A 20,962-nucleotide genomic window follows, 5' to 3' on the forward strand; every position below is an offset into this window, starting at 1 on the left:
TCTCTGGGTCCTCCCCCACATGGGGTCTTGGGGTCAGAGTAGCCCTACCCTGGACTCTTATATCATTTTTATTTTTTGCTTTCTCTCACTTCAGGACAGAGGACTAAATCTCCAAGTCTTGTAATGACTGCCAGTAACATTTTTCTCATGTTGCTGGCAGCCAATCAGGGTGTTTGCTACCGCAAAAGTCTCACTCCCATATGAGTGAGATGGCTGAAGGGAAATAAAGCCCCTGGGCCAATCGGAACACTCCATTTTTTAACTGGCGCTCCCGCAAGAGTCTCTCGAGTATCTCGTGGACTTAACCATCCAGATATATAATTATTTTTTTAACCTACATTTCTCAAAAACTACCAAACGGATTTGCACAAAATCACATTAAGCACAATAGGCGGACCAAGATCTGTTTTCCTGCCAAATTTAGGGCAATTCCATTCAGCAGTTTTTGCTGTTGACCTGCCCAAAGATGTCTATAGAAAATGTATGGGGATTTTGCATTTTAGGATACCCCTTTTCCCCCCACCTTCTTACCCCCCTGTCACCCGTGACTGATTACACCGAAACTTTCCATGCACAAACTAGTCAAAAAGTAGCACCTTTTTGGAAAGTTCCCTGGAGATTCATTAAATGGGGCCAAAGTTATTAGCAACACAAAAAAAGCTTTTCCTATGAAACAGCTGTCCTAACGATACCTACCCAGTGGTGAGTGTCACCGGTATCTATCTGTCTGTCTATTCTATCCAATTTATCTATCTAATCTATTTAATCTACCTAATCTATCTAATATAGTTAATTTAAATGTCCAATTTATCTCTGTCTAATCGATCTATGTAATTTGTCTATAATCTATTTTGTCTTATCTATCTAATCTATTTTGTGTATCTGTTTTTCTATCTTGTCTTGTCTATCTATCTAATCTATTTAATCTATCTTTGTAGGAAGCTGGACTAGTGTGTGGTGAGCACCTATGGTGTTATCACCTTGTACCAGGTCCAGGTATCCCCTAATACTGAGTTGTAGACCGTGTCTAGGAAGCCAGGGCTCTCTAGAGGTATCTGTGGATGAGCAGCCAAGACTGATCTAGGGGACATGCAAAGCTTATGCAGTGCCACTACAGTCACACAGCCCTTACACACATGAAGGAACTATACAGTGTTATAAAAATAAAGGCACTTTATTATAGTAACACAAATACTAAAATACTGTATAGACAATACCCCAATAGGAGGTAAGTAAACACACTATTATGTACGCATTAGAAGTCAGTGATTGACATAGAAAGCAATAGCAAATATTGAAGGCCGTAGGGGGAGACCAAACCATGTACTAAGTGGAATGTGAAAGGCAGTCCCCCATCCAATGAAGTGGAATCAGTAGAGGGGATCTGGAGGCACTAGGAACCCCAAAAGGTAAGTACCAGGGTGCCTCCCAGTGATGAGGAGAGGTAAGTGCCTTTTTTCCCCAGACCCACAGGAGAACTTTGGAAAAGGATTGTGCAAGACCCAGACAAGAGTGGAAGGAACCAAAAGTGGATTCTGATAGAAGAGGACCTGCAAAAGAAGGGGACCAAGCCCAGTTCAACTCAGAGTGTTTGACTGTGGCAGGAGCCACTATCCACCCTTCTGTGGATGCAGGACCAAGTCGACAGTGGAAGAAGAAAGTCAGCAGTGCAGTACAGGAGAAGAAGAGAAGTTCCAGAAGTGATGCAAGTGATGTCCCACGTCAGCGGTCATGATGCAGTCAGTAAGTGGTGCTGGAAAACCACCAACTAGCTTTGGCAAATGTAGGAGTTGGAGAAGAAGATTTTGCAAAGCTGAAGAGGACCAGCAAGGCCTGGGGGACTCGGCCCAAGGAGGGGTGTCCGAGGTGACCCTCAGCAGCTGGGAGAGTCACAAGAAGAGGAGGCAGCCCACACAGGCAGCCCACAGGCAGCAGGCACAGGAGTCGCAGTGAGGCTCACTTAGCACACCTGAAGAGGAGTCCCATGTCGCTGGAGAAGCAGGCAGGAGACTGTGCTTTGCAGCGATGAGTGCTAGAGGCTGGCGCTACACAGAGCCTGAAGATCCCTTGGACGAGGAACAAACAAGCCTTGATAGCTGCAAGAGTCGTGATGCACAGGGGTACTGTCCTGCCAGGGGAGGCCAGGGCTTACCGGCTCCCAAGTTGGACAGCTGGTAGAGAGGACCAAGGGGACCACTCCAGACCACCTCCTGTGATGCAGGATCGACGTGGTTCCGGAGGAGAGAGGATCCATGCAGCCGGTCGTCGTTGCAGTTGGTGCCTGTGGATGAAGAGGAGTGATTCCTTCACTCCAAAGGAGATCCCTTCTTACCTCTTATGCAGACTGAAGATGGCAGAATCAAGTGGCCACCTGGAGGAGCTCTGGACACCATCCCTGGGGTGGTGATGGACAGGGGAGTGGTCTCTCCCCTTTCCATTGTCCAGTTTAACACCAGAGCAGGGACCGGGGTCTCTGGACTAGTGTAAACCGGTTTATACCAAGAGGGCACCAAATGTGCCCTTCAAAGCCTTCCAGTGGCTTGGGGAGGCTACCCCTCCCAAGCCACGTAACACCTATTTCCAAGGGAGAGGGTGTTGCCTCCCTCTCTAACAGGAAATCCTTTGTTCTGCATCCCCCTGCCCGAGCTGGTCAAGCAGCAGGAAGGCAGAAACTTGTCTGAGGGGTGGCAGCAGTGCGGGCTACCTGGAAACCCCAGAAGAATAGTAGGAGCAATGCTCGGGGTCCTCTAAGGAGCCCCCAGAGTGCATGGAATCATACAACCAATACTGGCAACAGCATTGGGATATGATTCCGACATGTTTGATATTCCAAGCATGCCCAGGTTTGGAGTTACCATTATGGAGCTGGACACAGGACCAGTACCTGTGTCCAGTACATGGGTAAAATGATTTTCCCGCACTTACGGAGTCCAGGAAAATAGAGCTGGAGTTTGTAGGGGCACCTCTGCTCACGTAGGGGTGTCATCACACACAGGTACCTGCACCTTGCCCTCTGGGCTACACTGGCCTACCATAGGGGTGACTTAAAGTGACCTGGTGCAGTGACCTGTAGTGAAAGGGTGCATGCACCTTTTCACGCAGGCTGCAATGGCAGGCTTGCAGACACATTTTGCCTGGGCTCCCATGGGTGACACAATAGATGCTGCAGCTCATGGGGAACCCCTGGTGCCCTAATGCCCTGGGTACCCAAGTACCATATGCTAGGGACTTATATGGGGGCACCAGTATGCAAAATGTGGTGTGTGTTAAGTCCTAAGCAACAAAATTTAGAGGGAGAGAGCACAGTCACTGGGGTCCTGGTTAGTAGGATTCCAGTGATCACACTGACCGCAGACACAAAGTGGGACTAACCATGCCAAAAAGAGGTTACTTTCCTACAATCTTGTCTTGTCTAATCTATCTGTCTTTAACCAATCCGAATGACATGCACACCAGGGGAATGTCCCCTAGGGCATTCGTAAATAATTTGTACACTCAAGGGCTCTTTGCTATTACAGAAGAGGCCGCAGAAACTTGTGTGCCCCCTTGAATAATAAAGCTCTTGCAAGCATGATGTCAGTGAAGGGGGAGAGGCTCTCCTATTTGCATGAAGGTGTGGCCCTATGCAGTGGAGGAAATAATGTGTGCCAATGTTGTATTACAGATGTGGACGCAGAGGTAAAGAGGCTATCAGGAGTTGCTCTGATTGTTTGTTACTGATAGGTAACACACTTTCAGTGTGCCCCAGTTGATTTCCCCCTTCCCAGTGGACACCCACTCTCTTGGAATGCAAGGTGGGTTGCCATTTGTACATTGAAAGGTCGATTAGGGCAGCAAACTGGCGGTCTTCCTTTCATTAAAACGTTGTTCACAATGCAGTGGCAAGTTCGTACCTGCACTGTCAACAGTGCATTTGCTATGATGTGATAAGGAGTACTATCTATCCCTGTCGCTGCCTGAAGTACTTAATTCTGTGTTAACTGTGGCTCACGGTGGAAAGTGTATCTTCTCTATAATGCGACCCTAGGTGCGAAGCCCAATGCTTTAGTTTCCCTTAAAGAGAGCAAATACATTTTTTTGTGTGTGTAGGGAACGTTGCTTGAAGCATATATCATGTAGATTCTAGTTAGTTTTTGAAAACGGAAATCAGAGTGATCTCAAAATGTATCAGGACTTCATTTGATTTGACTGTAGAAGATTGAGCTGCGGATCTACAGAAATAACCAGCCCAACTGTGCAAAATTACATAACCAGGATAATATTTACAATCCTAAAAAATTAAATTATAATGAAAATACTTCAGCCCAAGTGAGCAAGTACGCCACTCTATTCATTGTAATTTCATCAACATTTCGAAACAAAAACTAAAATCTGCTATCTAATTAAAAAAAATTGAAATAATATCTTAAACCCATGTAGTACCGAGTTCAGGCAGATTATTAACACATAGCCATTCTTCCAGTCTCATCCAGGCTCTGCCCATCTGAAAATTTGATCTGGAGATCTCTATCACATATTTTGAACAATTACTTGTTACTTGCCTTGCCCTGTGTTTCTTATGTGGTTAAGAATTCTGTTTGAAACAGGGAAATTAGTGATTCAAATGTACCTTTTGCTGAAGGGAAAAACAACATGTATGAATATATTGTGATCTGTATTGCAAATTATGTGCTTTTTATGTCATTTTGACCCATGCCATAAGGAATCTATTTTGCTGTAGAACAAATCACCAACTTCTGGCCAATTCTTGTCACTCTTTCACAAGTTAGCTCCGCTTCCAGATGATTGTTCAAAGATTTGGCTGTTTAGAAGCTTATCTGGGGCATATTACTCAAATACCCACAATCCTCAATTTAGGAATATAGTTGGATGATTTTTGTTTAACAAAATACATTATTATTTCCGATTGTACTTCTTATTAGCTTAGTTACGGAATACCATTCCAGTGGGAAAAAAAGTAACATATTTGGTAGTGATTGTGTCCTGGCACACTCTAGGTATGTTAGACCTGGCATGTTTTGGCGTGTTTCCCCTACCTTTTTGCCTTCTGACCTCCTGTTTTGATGGTATGCTGCACCCTGTTTTTGCTGGTTTATTGACACTGCTGATCAGAGCTGAAGTGCAAGTGCTCCTTATGTAAATTGTATTGGTGATTGGTTTATCCATGATTAGCATATTTGATTTACCAATAAGTCCCTAGTAAAGTGCCCTATGTGTGCCCAGGGCCTGTAAATCAAATGCTACTAGTGGTCCTGCAGCACTTATTGTGCCACCCAAATGAGGATCCCTTTAACCATGTCTCAGACCTGCCACTGCAGTATCTGTGTGTGCAGTCTTGCACTGCCAAATTGACCTGGTAAGTGTACCCACTTGCCAGGCCCCCCCCTTCCTTTTTTATACATGTAAGACAACCATAAGGTAGGCCCTAGGTAGCCCCATGGGCAGGGTGTACTGGTGTGTTTTACATGCTTTATAGTGAAATACTGCCAAATGTGTTTTTCATTATTGTAAGGCCTATCTCTCCCATAACATTGGGACTGCCTTTAAATATCTTTTAAGTGCAATTTCCCTTTGGGAGCAGATGAAGATCTGGAGTTTGGGGTCTCTGAACTCACGATTTAAAAATATATCTTCTAGTGGAATTGGTTTTTAGATTGTCTGTTTGAAAATGCCACTTTTAGGAATTAGGCATTTTCTTGCTTAACCATTCTGTGCCTCTCCCTGCCTGTGGAATCCATGTCTGGGTCAGACTGACAGTTGGTCTGTTTGTGAATTCCCTCTATACAGTGACACAAAGGAAGCTGGGGTGTAGCCTGCATATTGTGATGAGAGTGGGGAAGGAGGAGTTGACACACCCGAAAGGGCTGTGCCTGTCCTCACACAATGCAGTCTTCAACCCCCTGGTGTGTGTCTGGGGCCAGGCCTGGGCAAGGCAGGTTCTTGTGTACAACAGAGACTTTCCTTTGAAGTTTGCCTTCATCAAAGGCAGAAAGGGGTACAAGTAATGGACCCAAAACCCCATACATAGTGGACCCACAACCCTGACTTTTAGAACACTTCTGGATCAAGAGGAACCTCTGCCAAGGTGCTTTGGTGATTTGGCCTTCAGTTCCTGCTTCTGCCTTAAAGAGGGTAAAGACTGGACTTTGCCATGCATCCTGCTTGTGAAGTTTCTCCAAAGGCTTGGAGTTGAGCTTGCCTCCTGTTGAAAGTCTCAGAGCTATTAAAGACTTCAGTTTCAACTACTTACAGCACTGGGAACTGTGTGTTTTGTGCTGCAGTTGTAGAAAAAACACTGCAATGCCGTCAAAAACGCAGCTGACTGCACCGTGACCTGACAACGCCACATTGAGGCATACCCCACGTTGCACCACAAACCTGGACTCACGGACGCTGCCACTTGATGCCGTCACCGAGCCGCTGATTGCACTGTGACCTGTGGGCCCTGCATGCTGCATCACCTTGCTCACACCTCAGCCTTAGCATCCCAGGTGATGCCGCTCAACGCTGACAGGCACCGCCCCTGTACCGTGGCCTGTGGACACCGCTCGTGCGCCACACGATGCACCATCCCGTTCCGCACCGCAGCTCCAATCCTCCAACGCCAGCACCATTGACGCCAGCTGCGTCATCAGATGCCCCTGTCTGAACCGCACATGGAGCTTGTCCCGCACCGCCGCCTTGGGCCTATCGATGACCGCGCTCCATCAGGAATGCCGCTGCCTGCAGTGTGACCTTGAGACACCGCATGTTGCATCGCCACACTTCATCCTGCAGCCCTGGTCTCACCAACACCGCAGGACACCATCACTGAGCCGCTACCCATACCGTGTCCTGTGGGCACTGCATGTTGCACCGTCCCGCTTCACCCCGCAGGGGATGAGCATGGGTTATCTGAGCTGGGTATCTCCCTTGCCTTGACTAGAGTGAGGGTCCTTCTTGGGCAGGGTGCAAACCGACTGTCAGCTAGAGACCCCATTTCTAACAGGATGTGATTATGAGTCATTCTTCTAATAGTTTAATATTCCGAATCCAGCAATTAGGGAGCAGGAGGTCGTGAAAGCTTGTGAACCTATAAAACTCCCAGCTCTAAACTGATTGTTGCAGGTAAGAAGTGTTTTCATTGCATCCTAATAATTCTTGGTACCTTATTAAAAAACAGAATGGCTTGTTAAAAGATGTTATGGATGAATTAAATATCCAGATTTTTCCTGCAGAGGTTCTGTATGTAACGTGCTGTTGACTTGCTGCAAAGACAATGTATGCCGTCTGTGGGCAGAGACATTACTGCCCAATGATAGCTTTTTATATGGAGGCGGATACAGTGATTCATCAGATTCAGATACTTCAAACAACAACTTCAAAAGAAATTCCTCTAGTAAGGAACGGGTTCAGAGTGCTTTGGAGGTGAGTGATTTTTTTTTTACTTTCTATCCATTTAATTTGTTGTTAAATGATTTGTGTGCACATGTGTTAATGTAATTCTAATGGCTAAAACCTTAAATGGGCTCCCATTTACATAAATCACCCACATTAAAAAGGGCTTTGAAGCTCAGTCATGACAATTGTATGTGTGTGACTAACAAAGAAAAGGGAATGCCACAGTTCACAATATGAATTTTTCTTGTTCTAGAGGTTCAACATATCCGAAGAATGATCCATACCCAAGATGAAGAAAAAGTTATTCTTTTAAATCGTTAGACAGGAGCCATACTTCAGTATCAAAAATTGACTTTATTAATAACAAAATTCAGCCCAGCCAACGTGTTTCGGCCTGTAAGGATTTTCATCGGGGTTCTTCTAACCCTGAGCATTTCATATATCAACAGTTTCCCAACATTCCCTTGAATCATCAGCCCTGAAAGATCATATCGCTCCCCAGTGAGATCCATAAAGAATAGCAGCCATGGCACTGGAATAGTGAAAGGCTTCAACAATTGTATAAGTATGCCACGTTTTTACAGAGTGGAATAGGGCTATGAAAAGTGTTAATTCAGTAATCTAGGAAGGATAGGTCCCTGACCAAAAGAATGTTACATGGGTCACTTCCTCTTCATCAAAGAAGTCGTTTTCAAATGTAATTGGCTTGCTTTGCAGTGTAACTTACAAGCTACTGTAGTCATTATTTCTTCTACCATTGATTCCAGAGTTATAAACCACTTGTGTTGTGGGTGATTTCCAAATGATTCATCTCCCAGTCTTGTAAGGCCTTTTTAATGCATTTATTGGCGAACATATAATAGTAAAACTAAACAGCAAAAAAAACGCATAGTAGCATAATTTTTATCAATATTACTTTGATCAAGGTGCACCGATAATTTATCAAAATATTAGATCCTTTTATCCTTTTATTAATTTATTTATCTTTCTCAACAGCGTTAATCTGAAGTAGTTTTTTTATCGCTGAGGAGTTGTTTGGCACAGTCTGGCATGGAGTTGCAATCTAGCCTGTTCCTGACAAAGAGATCAGTGTTTCCCAACATTAGATGTTTATATAATTTGCTTTTTTTCTGTGAAAGGTTTATTTTGAGAGTTGCCCGAGAAATATTAAATCACTTTATCAAACATGTATAGTAGACAGTTAAGAACCAAGTTAAGAAAAAAACTGTCATACACTGTCATTTATGATAATCACGTGAGGGGTATGAGAGACAATGGGGGTCATTCCAACCCTGGCGGTCGGTGTTAAAGCGGCGGCAAAACCGCCAACAGGCCAGTGGTAAAAAAAAATGGAATTCCGACCCTGGCGGAAACAGCCAACAGAGACCGCCACATCAACACACCGCCCTCCACGGCGGTACAAATAAACAGCGCGGCAGTCACCGCCAACAGACAGGCGGGAGACAATGTACCGCCCACTGTATCACAACCTACCAATACGCCACCTTTTCCGGGGCGATAGCACCGCTGATAAAAAACACGGCGGAAACAGCCATTTCGAAGGGAAACACTCACCTCCATACACCCCACGAGGAATCCGGACAGCATGGAACCCGAACTCCACATACTCCCATCGATAGTCTTCCTGTTCCTCTACCAGTAGCACGAACGCCGGCGCAGAAGACAACGGTGAGTACTGCACCTACGACACAGGGGAGGGTGGTGGGGAAAATATTACGGGTACACACATACGCGACACACCCACCCTCACCCACTACAACACACACATCAATGCATAGCAACACATCAGAGTGACACCCCCCAAACCCACCGGAAGAATGCAAATACAAAAGGAAATGATTCTAAACATTGGAATATATTGTATTACTGCCCAAAAAATATATATACACATCAAAAACTCTTATATACATAAATGTACAAGTCCGAGCATTGTAGCAGGCATTGTTCGTGGACCACTGGGCCCAAATCACATGGGCAAAGCCCACACAGGATACCTGACTCCAACGGAGAGAACACTGCAGGGGCATCAGATAGCAAAACTACAGGCACCTCAGGGGGAAGGGAAGGGGGGGGCACCTCAGCCAGATGAGTGCACGACGCCAGATCCACAAGGGGCCTCCATGGCCACTGTTCAATCCTGGGGAGTGCAAAGCCACAGTCTCTAAAGTCCAGACAGTGGGTGGGCTGCCCACTGTTACATCCTGGGGAGTGCAAAGCCACAGTCTCTCAAGTCCAGACAGTGGGTGGGCTGCCCACTGTTACATCCTGGGGAGTGCAAAGCCACAGTCTCACAAGTCTAGACAGTGGGTGTGCTGCCCACTGTTACATCCTGGGGAGTGCAAAGCCACAGTCTCACAAGTCCAGACAGTGGGTGGGCTGCCCACTGTTACATCCTGGGGAGTGCAAAGCCACAGTCTCTCAAGTGGATAACAGACTCCACTGGTTCTGGAGGGGGCCTGGTGCCCAGAGTGCCTCGTGCAGCCCTGCCCAACACAGATGCGGGCCAGCCCCTGCCGCTCATGGGCCAGCGATGCTTGAGATGAAGGGCCCAATTCAGCGGTGCTTGAGACGGCGGTGCCCAGTTCAGCGGTGCTTGAAATGAAGGGCCCAGTTCAGCGGTGCTTGAGTTGGCGGTGCCCAGTTCAGCGGTACTTGAGATGAAGGGCCCAGTTCAGCGGTACTTGAGATGAAGGGCCCAGTTCAGCTGTGCTTGAGACGGCGGGGCCCAGTTCAGCGGTGCTTGAGACGGCGGGGCCCAGTTCAGCGGTGCTTGAGACGGCGGGGCCCAGTTCAGCGGTGCTTGAGACGGCGGGGCCCAGTTCAGCGGTACTTGAGATGAAGGGCCCAGTTCAGCGGTACTTGAGATGAAGGGCCCAGTTCAGCGGTACTTGAGATGAAGGGCCCAGTTCAGCGGTACTTGAGATGAAGGGCCCAGTTCAGCGGTGCTTAAGACGGCGGTGCCCAGTTCAGCGGTGCTTGAGATGAAGGGCCCAGTGCAGCTGTGCTTGAGACGGCGGTGCCCAGTTCAGCGAGACTTGAGATGAAGGGCCCAGTTCAGCAGTGCTCGAGACGGCGGTGCCCAGTTCAGCGAGACTTGAGATGAAGGGCCCAGTTCAGCAGTGCTTGAGACGGCAATGCCCAGTTCAGCGGTGCTAGAGATGAAGGGCCCAGTTCAGCGGTGCTAGAGATGAAGGGCCCAGTTCAGCGGTGCTAGAGATGAAGGGCCCAGTTCAGCGGTGCTAGAGATGAAGGGCCCAGTTCAGCGGTGCTAGAGATGAAGGGCCCAGTTCAGCGGTGCTTGAGACGGCGGTGCCCAGTTCAGCGGTGCTTGAGACGGCGGTGCCCAGTTCAGCGGTGCTTGAGATGAAGGGCCCAGTTCAGCGGTGCTTGAGACGGCGGTGCCCAGTTCAGCGGTAATTGAGATGAAGGGCCCAGTGCAGCGGTGCTTGAGACGGCGGTGCCCAATTCAGCGAGACTTGAGATGAAGGGCCAAGTTCAGCGGTGCTTGAGACGGCGGTGCCCAGTTCAGCGGTACTTGAGACGGCGGTGCCCAGTTCAGCGGTACTTGAGATGAAGGGCCCAGTGCAGCGGTGCTTGAGACGGCGGTGCCCAGTTCAGCGAGACTTGAGATGAAGGGCCCAGTTCAGCGGTGCTTGAGACGGCAGTGCCCAGTTCAGCGAGACTTGAGATGAAGTGCCCAGTTCAGCGGTGCTTGAGACGGCGGTGCCCAGTTCAGCGGTGCTTGAGACGGCGGTGCCCAGTTCAGCGGTGCTTGAGACGGCGGTGCCCAGTTCAGCGGTGCTTGAGACGGCGGTGCCCAGTTCAGCGGTGCTTGAGACGGCGGTGCCCAGTTCAGCGGTGCTTGAGACGGCGGTGCCCAGTTCAGCGGTGCTTGAGATGAAGGGCCCAGTTCAGCGGTGCTTGAGATGAAGGGCCCAGTTCAGCGGTGCTTGAGATGAAGGGCCCAGTTCAGCGGTGCTTGAGATGAAGGGCCCAGTTCAACGGTGCTTGAGACGGCGGTGCCCAGTTCAGCGGTGCTTGAGACGGCGGTGCCCAGTTCAGCGGTGCTTGAGACGGCGGTGCCCAGTTCAGCGGTGCTTGAGACGGCGGTGCCCAGTTCAGCGGTGCTTGAGACGGCGGTGCCCAGTTCAGCGGTGCTTGAGACGGCGGTGCCCAGTTCAGCGGTACTTGAGACGAAGGGCCCAGTGCAGCGGTGCTTGAGACGGCGGTGCCCAGTTCAGCGAGACTTGAGATGAAGGGCCCAGTTCAGCGGTGCTTGAGACGGTGGTGCCCAGTTCAGCGGTACTTGAGACGGCGGTGCCCAGTTCAGCGGTACTTGAGACGGCGATGCCCAGTTCAGCGGTACTTGAGACGGCGGTGCCCAGTTCAGCGAGACTTGAGATGAAGGGCCCAGTTCAGCGGTGCTTGAGACGGCGGTGCCCAGTTCAGCGAGACTTGAGATGAAGGGCCCAGTGCAGCGGTGCTTGAGACGGCGGTGCCCAGTTCAGCGAGACTTGAGATGAAGGGCCCGGTTCAGCGGTGCTTGAGACGGCGGTGCCCAGTGCAGCGGTACTTGAGATGAATGGCCCAGTGCAGCGGTGCTTGAGATGAAGGGCCCAGTTCAGCTGTGCTTGAGACGGCAGTGCCCAGTGCAGCGGTGCTTGAGATAAGGGCCCAGTTCAGCGGTTCCGGCCATGGCGGGGAGGTCATTTGCCACCTGTCCTGTGGCTGGCGGGGCCCTCCTGGGCAGCTGTGCCGGGCCTGTTGGTGGCCTCCTGCCCACCTGGGATGGGGCTGGCGGGGCCCTTCTGGCCAGCTGGGCTGATGGCGGTGTTGTCGGGCGTGCTGCCCTTCCCAGCCTTCCCTGATCGCCTGTGGCCCTTCCCCACCTTGGGCGGTGTGCCAGCTGTCTCTACACTTCCTTGCGGAGCCATGGTAGGGGTTTTAGTCCCTGGTGTTTTCACCCTCTCGTGCCGGCCACTGCCTATCTTGGGATGTTTCTCTGGGGGTGGGCTGCCCGTGCCTTGGCTTCGCACCAAACTGGCTGCCCTGGAGGGTGGGGCACTCCACAGTCCATGGCAGACTGTGATGAAAGGGTCCGGTTTTGTTGTGGCTGAGGTGCTGACTGCAGTCCTATGACATGGACGGGGTGGGGGAGTTGGTGGAAAGAGGTTGAGTTTAGACAGGAAAAGCTTTTTAGGAGCAGTGGGACGGGTAGGTGTAGTGGGTATGGGAGTGGAGGAAGAGGTTGTGGTTGTAGGAGTTGTAAGTCTGGTGTCTTTAGGTGCAGGTGCTTGGGCTGGAGGCTGTCGTGAGGTGGATGGCTGTTGGGTGGGTGGCTGCCTGCGTTTGTGTATCTTGGAAGAGGGGGTCACAGACACACTGGGAGAGGACACAGGGGACGTGTAAATGGCAATGGGGGTGGTGACTGCACGTGTGCGGGGGGTTCTGGTGTGTGTGTGCTGCTGAGGGACGTAGTGGCTGAAGATGTTGTGCATGCAGGTGTGAGTGGAGATGTGACAGGGAGGGAGGAGGGAGACGAGGAGGAGGGGGACACAGTGGAGGCAGTGGGTGTTGGTATGTCTGTATGTGGATGTTGCTTGTGTGAATGCATGTGTGATGTGTGGTGCTTATGTCTGGCTGAGCTTCCCTTGGGGGTTGAGGTGTGTGCAGGCTGGTCTGATGGTGTGTCTGGGATAGGCAGAGGTACAGGTGATAGGGTATGGGTGGAGGAAGTTGGAGGGGGGAGGCTAGAGACAGGGACAATGGCTGCCATCAGTGCTGAGGCCAGAGTCTGGAACGATCGCTGAAGGGCAGCCTGACCAGAATGAATGCCCTCCAGGTATGCATTACTCTGGTGCACCTCCCTTTCCACACCCTGGATGGCATTCAAAATGGTAGACTGCCCAACAGTGAGCGTCCTCCGGAGGTCAATGACCTCCTCACTGAGGGCAGCAGGGGTGACTGGGGCAGGGCCTGTGGTGCCTGGGGCGAAGGAGATGCCCACCTTCCTGGGTGAGCGGGCACGGGCCAAACGCTGAGGGGCTGCTGGGAGGGCGGTGCTGGTGCGGTGCTGGTGCGGTGGGTGGCGGCTGTACCTGTTGTTGCGGGAGGCACAGATGTTGCCGCCACCACAAGGGAGCTCCCTTCAGAGGACGAGTCGGTGTCACTGATGTCTGCCCGAGTCCCCGCTGTGGAGCTCCCCTCGCCCTCCGTCCCACTGGTGAATTCGGAGTCCGTTGCGTGGCCCTCCATGGCCATGTGGGATGCAGCTCCCTCGTGCTCCGATGCCACTTCTCCTCCGCCTGATGATGCTAATGCACACATGAACAGGAAGACAACAAAAAAGGGGGGGAGAATAAAGACATGTTGAGTGCATGCATTGGCGACACCGTTGGTGGACAGGACAGACACAGAAGCCCCCTGCACTACGCCGCGCACTTGGGGTCGACTACTCAATCCGTGGGAGATGGCCTACAAGCCTATGGTCGACATCAGCACACATAGATGACACAGGGCCATGAATAGCTGTACTTGGCACCCTACAGAGGTGGGGGGCGGGGGCACAGGGCCATGCCTTACAGAGGGGCCTAGCCTACAGAAATCGCCCTGGCCTAGGGATACTCACAGCCCTCCTCCCCCACCCAGACACCTCCACTGCGCGCAAAGTCAACAGAATGAGAGTGTACTCACCCCCTTGTGTCTGCTGTGATGTCCTCACGCGCCCATCCAAATCGGGGTAGGCCACCGCCAGGATCCGGGACATCAGGGGGGTCAAAGTCCGACTGGCACCCCTCCCACGTTGGGAGGCCATCCCCAGCTGAGCCTCCGCCGTCTTCATGTTCCAGCGGCGGATGTCCTCCCATCTCTTCCGGCAGTGGGTGCCCCGTCTGTGGTGGACACCCAGGATACGGACGTCCTTGGCGATGGCACGCCAAATATCGATCTTCTGGTGGGCGCTGACCTATGTGAAATGTACAGGGGGAGAAGAATAGTCATCACCTTCTGCACCCTCAATGTGAGTGGCCCCCCACCCCTACCCTTGCCATGTGGCACTTGCTCTCACCGTCGTTTGATGCATGCCTCAATCGCTCCCCTCCCCACCATCTTTCATCCACCCCACTCAACACAGGCATAGCCCATAAAGCATGCTCCCAGTGTATTTACCTGTTTGTCTGGAGGACCGTAGAGTAGCGCGTACTGGGGGAGGACCCCATCCACAAGTTTATCCAGCTCCTGAGCAGTGAAGGCAGGGGCCCTTTCCCCAGTCGCATGAGCCATTGTCTCTTCCAGACCGAGGTCACAGCAGCAATTGCAGTGTAGGTCCTCTCCTGTCGAAGATCAGGTATCGAGTGATTAAGCAGATAGAAAATGGCGGTCACGCCTGCGGCGGTGCGTACCGCGGCGGTGCGTACAGCGACCGCCGGTGCACATCGTCATTGGCTCCTGAGACCCATAGGGTTCAATGTTAACCAGTGCTGCTTTGCGCCGCGGTCTTCGACCGCCTACCGCCACGGTGTGCCACGCCAGCGCATTTACCTCACATCCCATTGTCGCACTTCACAGGTCAGGCAGCCGCCATTTCAGGGGCCCACATGGCTTACTTTTTACTGCGTCACACATACCTAGGCCTTGCATCAACACCCATACAAACCATTCAATGGATTGAGAATCGTGTTATGTGCAAGCTGTGGTTACGTACCTGTGGGTTGATTGACTCTGTGCTCGCTGTTGTCCTTCATAGGCACCGTCCGCTGGGACATGCGAGGAGATGGAGGAATCCTCCGGTGTACAGACCGCTGGTGGACCTGTCGACAATGGAGGAAAGACATGTCATACTGACATACAGGCTTGACCGAGCCACTATTCATGAACTGTGTGCCCAGCTGGAGCCAGACCTGATGTCACCAATCCACCAACCCACAGGGATCCCCCCTCTAGTGCAGGTGCTGTCAGTGCTCCATTTCCTAGCAAGTGGGTCATTTCAAACAGTAGCCATATCATCAGGGATGTCCCAGCCTATGTTTTCCAAGGTGTTGTCCAGAGTGTTGTCTGCCCTGCTGAAACACATGCGCAGCTATATCGTTTTCCCTGAGGTGGGGGGTTTGCCTACAGTGAAGGGTGATTTCTATGCCCTTGGACATATCCCCAACATCATAGGTGCCATTGATGGGACCCATGTGGCTTTGGTTCCCCCCCCACAGGAGTGAACAGGTGTACTGAAACAGGAAGAGTTATCATTCGATGAATGTGCAGATGGTGTGTTTGGCAGACCAGTACATCTCCCATGTTAATGCCAAGTTCCCTGGCTCAGTGCATGACGCGTACATCATGCGGAATAGCAGCATCCCTTACGTGATGGCTCAACTCCAGAGGCACCGTGTGTGGCTAATTGGTGACTCTGGTTACCCCAACCTGTCATGGCTACTGACCCCAGTGAGGAATCCCAGGACAAGGGCAGAGGAACGGTACAATGAGGCCCATGGGCGAACTAGGAGGGTGATCGAGCGGACCTTCGGCCTCCTGAAGGCCAGGTTCCGCTGCCTCCATATGACAGGTGGATCCCTATTCTACTCACCAAAGAAGGTGTGCCAGATCATCGTGGCCTGCTGTATGCTTCACAACCTGGCTTTGCGACGACAGGTGCCTTTTCTGCAGGGGGATGGTCCAGATGGTGGTGTTGTAGCAGCTGTGGAGCCTGTGGAGAGTGAAGACGAGGAAGCCGAAGAAGACGACATAGACAACAGGAACACAGTAATACAGCAGTATTTCCAATGACACACAGGTAAGAATACACACCGGCATATTACATATACTTAAACACTACTACCTCTCTACTGTCTGACCTTTTCCCCCAGTGTATGGTAACTGAGTTGTGACTTTCCCTTCCGATTTCAGAGATGTGGGCCCCACTGTGTGACATCTACTTTGTTTCCCCATGGACTACAGCTGTGTGACATTGGTATGTTGGCATCACAATGTAAATCAGCATTTTGGCAAGGTAATGTCTAATACATTTGTTCAAAATCACAGGCAGACTCCTGATTGTTTTGTGCAATAACTGTGTTTATTACAGTGCTCTATATTGGTGGGTGGTTGCTAATCGGTGAGGGGTGATGGTGGAGGAATGTCCATGGCAGAGTCCACACTATTTGTATCACAGGTGCATTGTCCAAATGCCTGTGGAAAGTGGAGCAAGGGCAGTTTAAGGATGGACAGGGTGACAATGTGGGACAGTGGGATGACAATCAGGGAGGTATCCTTTCCTGGCGGGGGTCTTGGCATCTTACTCTGTCTTCTTCCTGGATCTCAGGGACCGCTTGCGGGGTGGTTCTCCTTCTGCAGGGCGTGGGGTGCTGGTGGCCTGTTGGTCCTGTGGCGGGGCCTCCTGTCCACTAGCGCCAGCAGAGGTGGTAGCCAGTTCTTGGTCCATGCTAGTGTCAGGGGCCCTTTGTGGTGCCACAGTGTCCCGCAATGTGGTGACTACCAGATTCAGAGCCCCTACAATGGTGCCCAGGGCAGAACTGATGGTTCGTAGTTCCTCCCTGAACCCCAAATACTTTTCCTCCTGCAGGAGCTGGATCTCCTGAAACCTGGCCAGTACCGTCGCCATCGTCTCCTGGGAATGATGGTAGGCTCCCATGATGGAGGAGAGGGCCTCGTGGAGAGTGGGTTCCCTGGGCCTGTCCCCCCCTGTTCCCCTGTTTCCCTGGGCCTCTGTCCCCTGGACTGTGTGCCCACTACCACTGCCCCCAGGTCCCTGTTGTTGTTGGGGTGGTGGGTTAACCTGGGTGCCCTGTAGTGGTGGACACACTGCTGATTGACGTGTCCTGGGGACAGAGGGATGGGCCCGCTGGGTGGGTGCTGTGCTGGTGTTCCCAGAGGGGGCAAGGTCTGCTGTGGCCTGTGGCTGTCTGAGGGGAACCGACTGTCCCGAAGTCCCCGATGGCCCGGGCTGGTCATCTAGATCCAGGTTGACAGAGGTGCTGTCATCACTGTGGGCCTCTTCTGGGGGTGGAGTGGACATTTGTGGACCCTCCTGCGCGGTGACGTGGCGTTCGGGTCCTGCAGGGGTATAAAACCATGATTATTGCATCTGGGTGTGCCATAGTGTGCAATGGGTGGGTGCCCGTGTACCCCAGTGCTTGCATTCCTGTGTGGGGGCTTTTGTGACGGTGGTTTTGGGGGGGGGGATGGGGATGTGCAGTGGGCATGCTTTGGTGATGGGTGTTCATGATTTGTGGTCGCATGCAGGGCTTGGGGTTGGGATGGGTGGGTTGTGATGGTGAGACATTTGCAAGGAGTAGGTGTGATGAGGGTGAGGGTGGGGGTATGAGTTGGCATGCTGGTGGGGTGGGGGGGATGAAGTAGTGAAGATGAGACTTACCAGAGTCCATTCCTCCAGATACTCCTGCGAGGCCCTCAGGATGCAGGATCGCCAAGACCTGCTCCTCCCATGTTGTAAATTCTGGGGGAGGAGGTGGTGGTCCGCTGCCAGTCCGCTGAACCGCGATGTTGTACCTGGATACCGTTGAACGCACCTTCCCCCGTAGGTCGTTCCACCGCTTCCTGATGTCATCCCTATTTCTTGGGTGCTGTCCCACCGCGTTGACCCTGTCGACTATTCTGCTCCATAGCTCCATCTTCCTGGCAATGGAGGTGTGCTGCACCTGTGTTCCGAAGAGCTGTGGCTCTACCCGTACGATTTCCTCCACCATGACCCTGAGTTCATCCTCAGAAAACCTGGGGTGTCTTTGCGGTGCCATGGGGTGGTGTGGGTGATGTGTGGGGTGGATTGTGTGGTGCTAAGTGTGGTGATGTGTATTGGTGTGTTGTGTGAAGTGCATGTTAATATTGTTGGGTGATGGTGATATGCGCGTCTGGGTGCTCGGATCTCTATTTCTCTGTGCATGGTCCCGATTCTCTTGGAGTGGAGGTTTGTGGGTGATGTGGGTGTGTGTTTTATATTTAATTGGGTGTGTGGGAGTGGTGTTTGTATGTGTATCAGGTGTGTGTATTTTGAATAGTCCAATGTGGCGGTGTTTTGGAGCTGCGTGTATATTTTAAGCGCGGCGGTGTGTACCGCCAATAGAATACCGCGGTTGAAAGACTGCCGCGTGGATTCGTGTGTCGTGATAGTGTGGACGTATTTCTGTTGGCGTGACGGTGTCGGTTTGGTTATCGCCAGTTTCTCGCTGGCCTTTGGTGTGGCGGACTTTTGTGGATGTCTGTATTTTGGCGGTTTGCGTGTTGTGGGTCAGAATGACCGTGGCAGTTTGCTGCGGCTGTATGTTGGCGGTCTTCTGACAGCGGTATCCGCCTTTTAACGCCAAGGTTGGAATGACCCCCAATGTCTTTGCTTGCACATTTGAGGAGTTAGAGTAGAATAAACTAAGAATGACAGCATCAAGGATCTGCAGGTAAAACAAAAATTGCACGATTGATGATTTAAATTTTAGACGACGATAACAGGAGACATGACGCTTGACAAGATGACTGTAAAGGACCCTATTTGTCAATTTCAAAGTGAAACAGGTAGTGTGAACAGTAAACTTATACAATGATATATTGAGATCAGATTTGATGTTCCCAAAATCAGACAGATTTGTTGTGAGCTGCCTCATGGACCATGTTGCTCATAGAGGTTAACTTAATTAGAAAAATGATTGTGATAGCTGTCATACGTTTGATGCAGGTTGTCTAGGCTTCTTATACCTGGTTTAGTTAAAGAATATCTCTTAGTTGTGTTAGTTTTTTAGAAGGTTAGAAGGTTTTAGTAGATGTGACAAATAGAGGGGCTATTTGTATATCAGAACCTTGAGCGGACTGCCATAAGACAGAGGCCTACCCCCTTAGGAAGGATATTGTCAGTTGTACCAATGCCAGCCCTATCAGGTTCAACTACAGCTCTATCACCAGTTCCGTTCCCAAACAGTACAAAACCATACCTTCATCAGCCTATCTGAAACATACACTGCACCTGAAAGGTGGTAATCATTTCAATTCTAAGGACGACAATAGGTGATACAGGCTTGTCACTGCACCGACCTTTCCTTCACCTCTCCTCACACAGGATCCTTGGGGAAGAAGGAAAATTTCAGCCTTCCTCCTTAAGAGAAGTTCCATCACTACAAATAGATGGGTTCTTGACTGGCTACGTTTTGGATATTCCATAAAATTCACTCAAAGATTCTGATCAGCTCACTATTCATGACATGCTTCCAGCAGATATCCTCATCATGAAAACTAAACAGGCCCTCAAACTGTTCCCAAATCTAGTGAGGTGGCTATTTTTTACTCAATATATGTTTTGTGTCAGAAAGAAGTGGTGGCTAGCCATCAACCTGACTGAATATCTCTGAAAGGAGATGTATTTGCATGGTTTTGCTGTAGGAGAACCTGTAGCTGCTTATGGAGGAGAATTCCTTGCTGTCTCTGCCAGAAACATACTTCACATTAGCTCATTTAAGACTTGACTTTCCAAAACTTTTCTTTTGGAAAAGCTGTTGAGAAGGGCTTTGTGGTGAACTGTATTGAAGACTGCTGACAAGTGTTTTCCTGTGCTACTAGACTAATTTGTCTCTCTGTAGACGATATATGAAGACTGTTCAGAAATTGTCTGGAGGGTAGCAGTTTTAGTGCTGCATTTGGGTTGGACTCTGTATTTCAAGAAGCTTAGTAAGTTCTGTCTGATGTGTGGATAGAGTTTTTATGAGTAAGGTATTTCTTATTATTTTTCCTGTGATGGAAAGTTTGGAAACTGGTCTCTGTTTTTGGGGGGGGTTGGGGGTTTTTGGGGATCTGGTTTGATATCCTCTTCGAATGACAAACTGATGATTCTGAGTATTGCGGGACAAAGAATAAGCAAAAAGCTTTAAACAAAATTGCAGGGATGGAGTGCAGTGGGTCAGCCAGGTACAACAGCACATCCTCTACGTACAGGGATATAATTTCTTCACAATCTGAAACCCATCGCAGCTCCTAGTTCTGATGGATACACTACCTGTGGATTCCTTACCTAATGAATACTCCCATTGCGCAAGCATTCGACGGAAATCTTCTTCGTAGCTTCTGCACGTCGACGAGGACGTCACAATTGCCCACGCGACGCCGTCTGACGTCTGTTCCCTTTTTTCCGTGCCATTCTAAACGGTTATCTTCGAGGGAGCTACTGTTGCTGTTTCGACAGTTACAGTTTGTTTTTTGGCGATTTTTACTTTGCGAGATTACAATGTCGGAAAGAAAGTCAGGATTCAAGCCCTGCTGTGAGTGTGGTGGCAAAATGTCGGTAACGGACCCACATTCTGACTGCTTGTGGTGTCTTAGTTCCGACCATGATGTTGATAAGTGTGATTCTTGTCAACATATGAATCCTATGGCCCTGAAAGAGCGTGAGGCCAAGCTTTTTCTTGCGAAGTCAAAAAAGAAGGAAAAGAGACATCATCGAAAGTCGTCGTCACCGAAGTCTCATCGGCGCCATCGGGACTCCTGGTGTCGTCGAGATTCACGGTGTTCGAGGTTCCGCAGCCTCAGATGTTTTCTCTGTCCTTGCAGACGTCGA

General features: G+C 50.4%; 1 protein-coding gene across 1 annotated transcript in view; it reads left to right on the forward strand.

Moving 5' to 3' along the window:
* The window catches only part of DMXL1 (Dmx like 1), a 1,414,533-nt gene that overhangs the window by 322,793 nt on the left and 1,070,778 nt on the right, over nt 1–20,962 (forward strand). The window contains exon 8 of the mRNA XM_069226844.1: nt 7,218–7,407. Coding sequence (XP_069082945.1) covers nt 7,218–7,407 — 190 coding nt within the window. The remainder of the gene's footprint in view (nt 1–7,217; nt 7,408–20,962) is intronic.

The sequence above is a fragment of the Pleurodeles waltl genome, chromosome 1_1 (genome assembly GCF_031143425.1).
Source record: "Pleurodeles waltl isolate 20211129_DDA chromosome 1_1, aPleWal1.hap1.20221129, whole genome shotgun sequence".
Lineage (NCBI taxonomy): Eukaryota > Metazoa > Chordata > Amphibia > Caudata > Salamandridae > Pleurodeles > Pleurodeles waltl.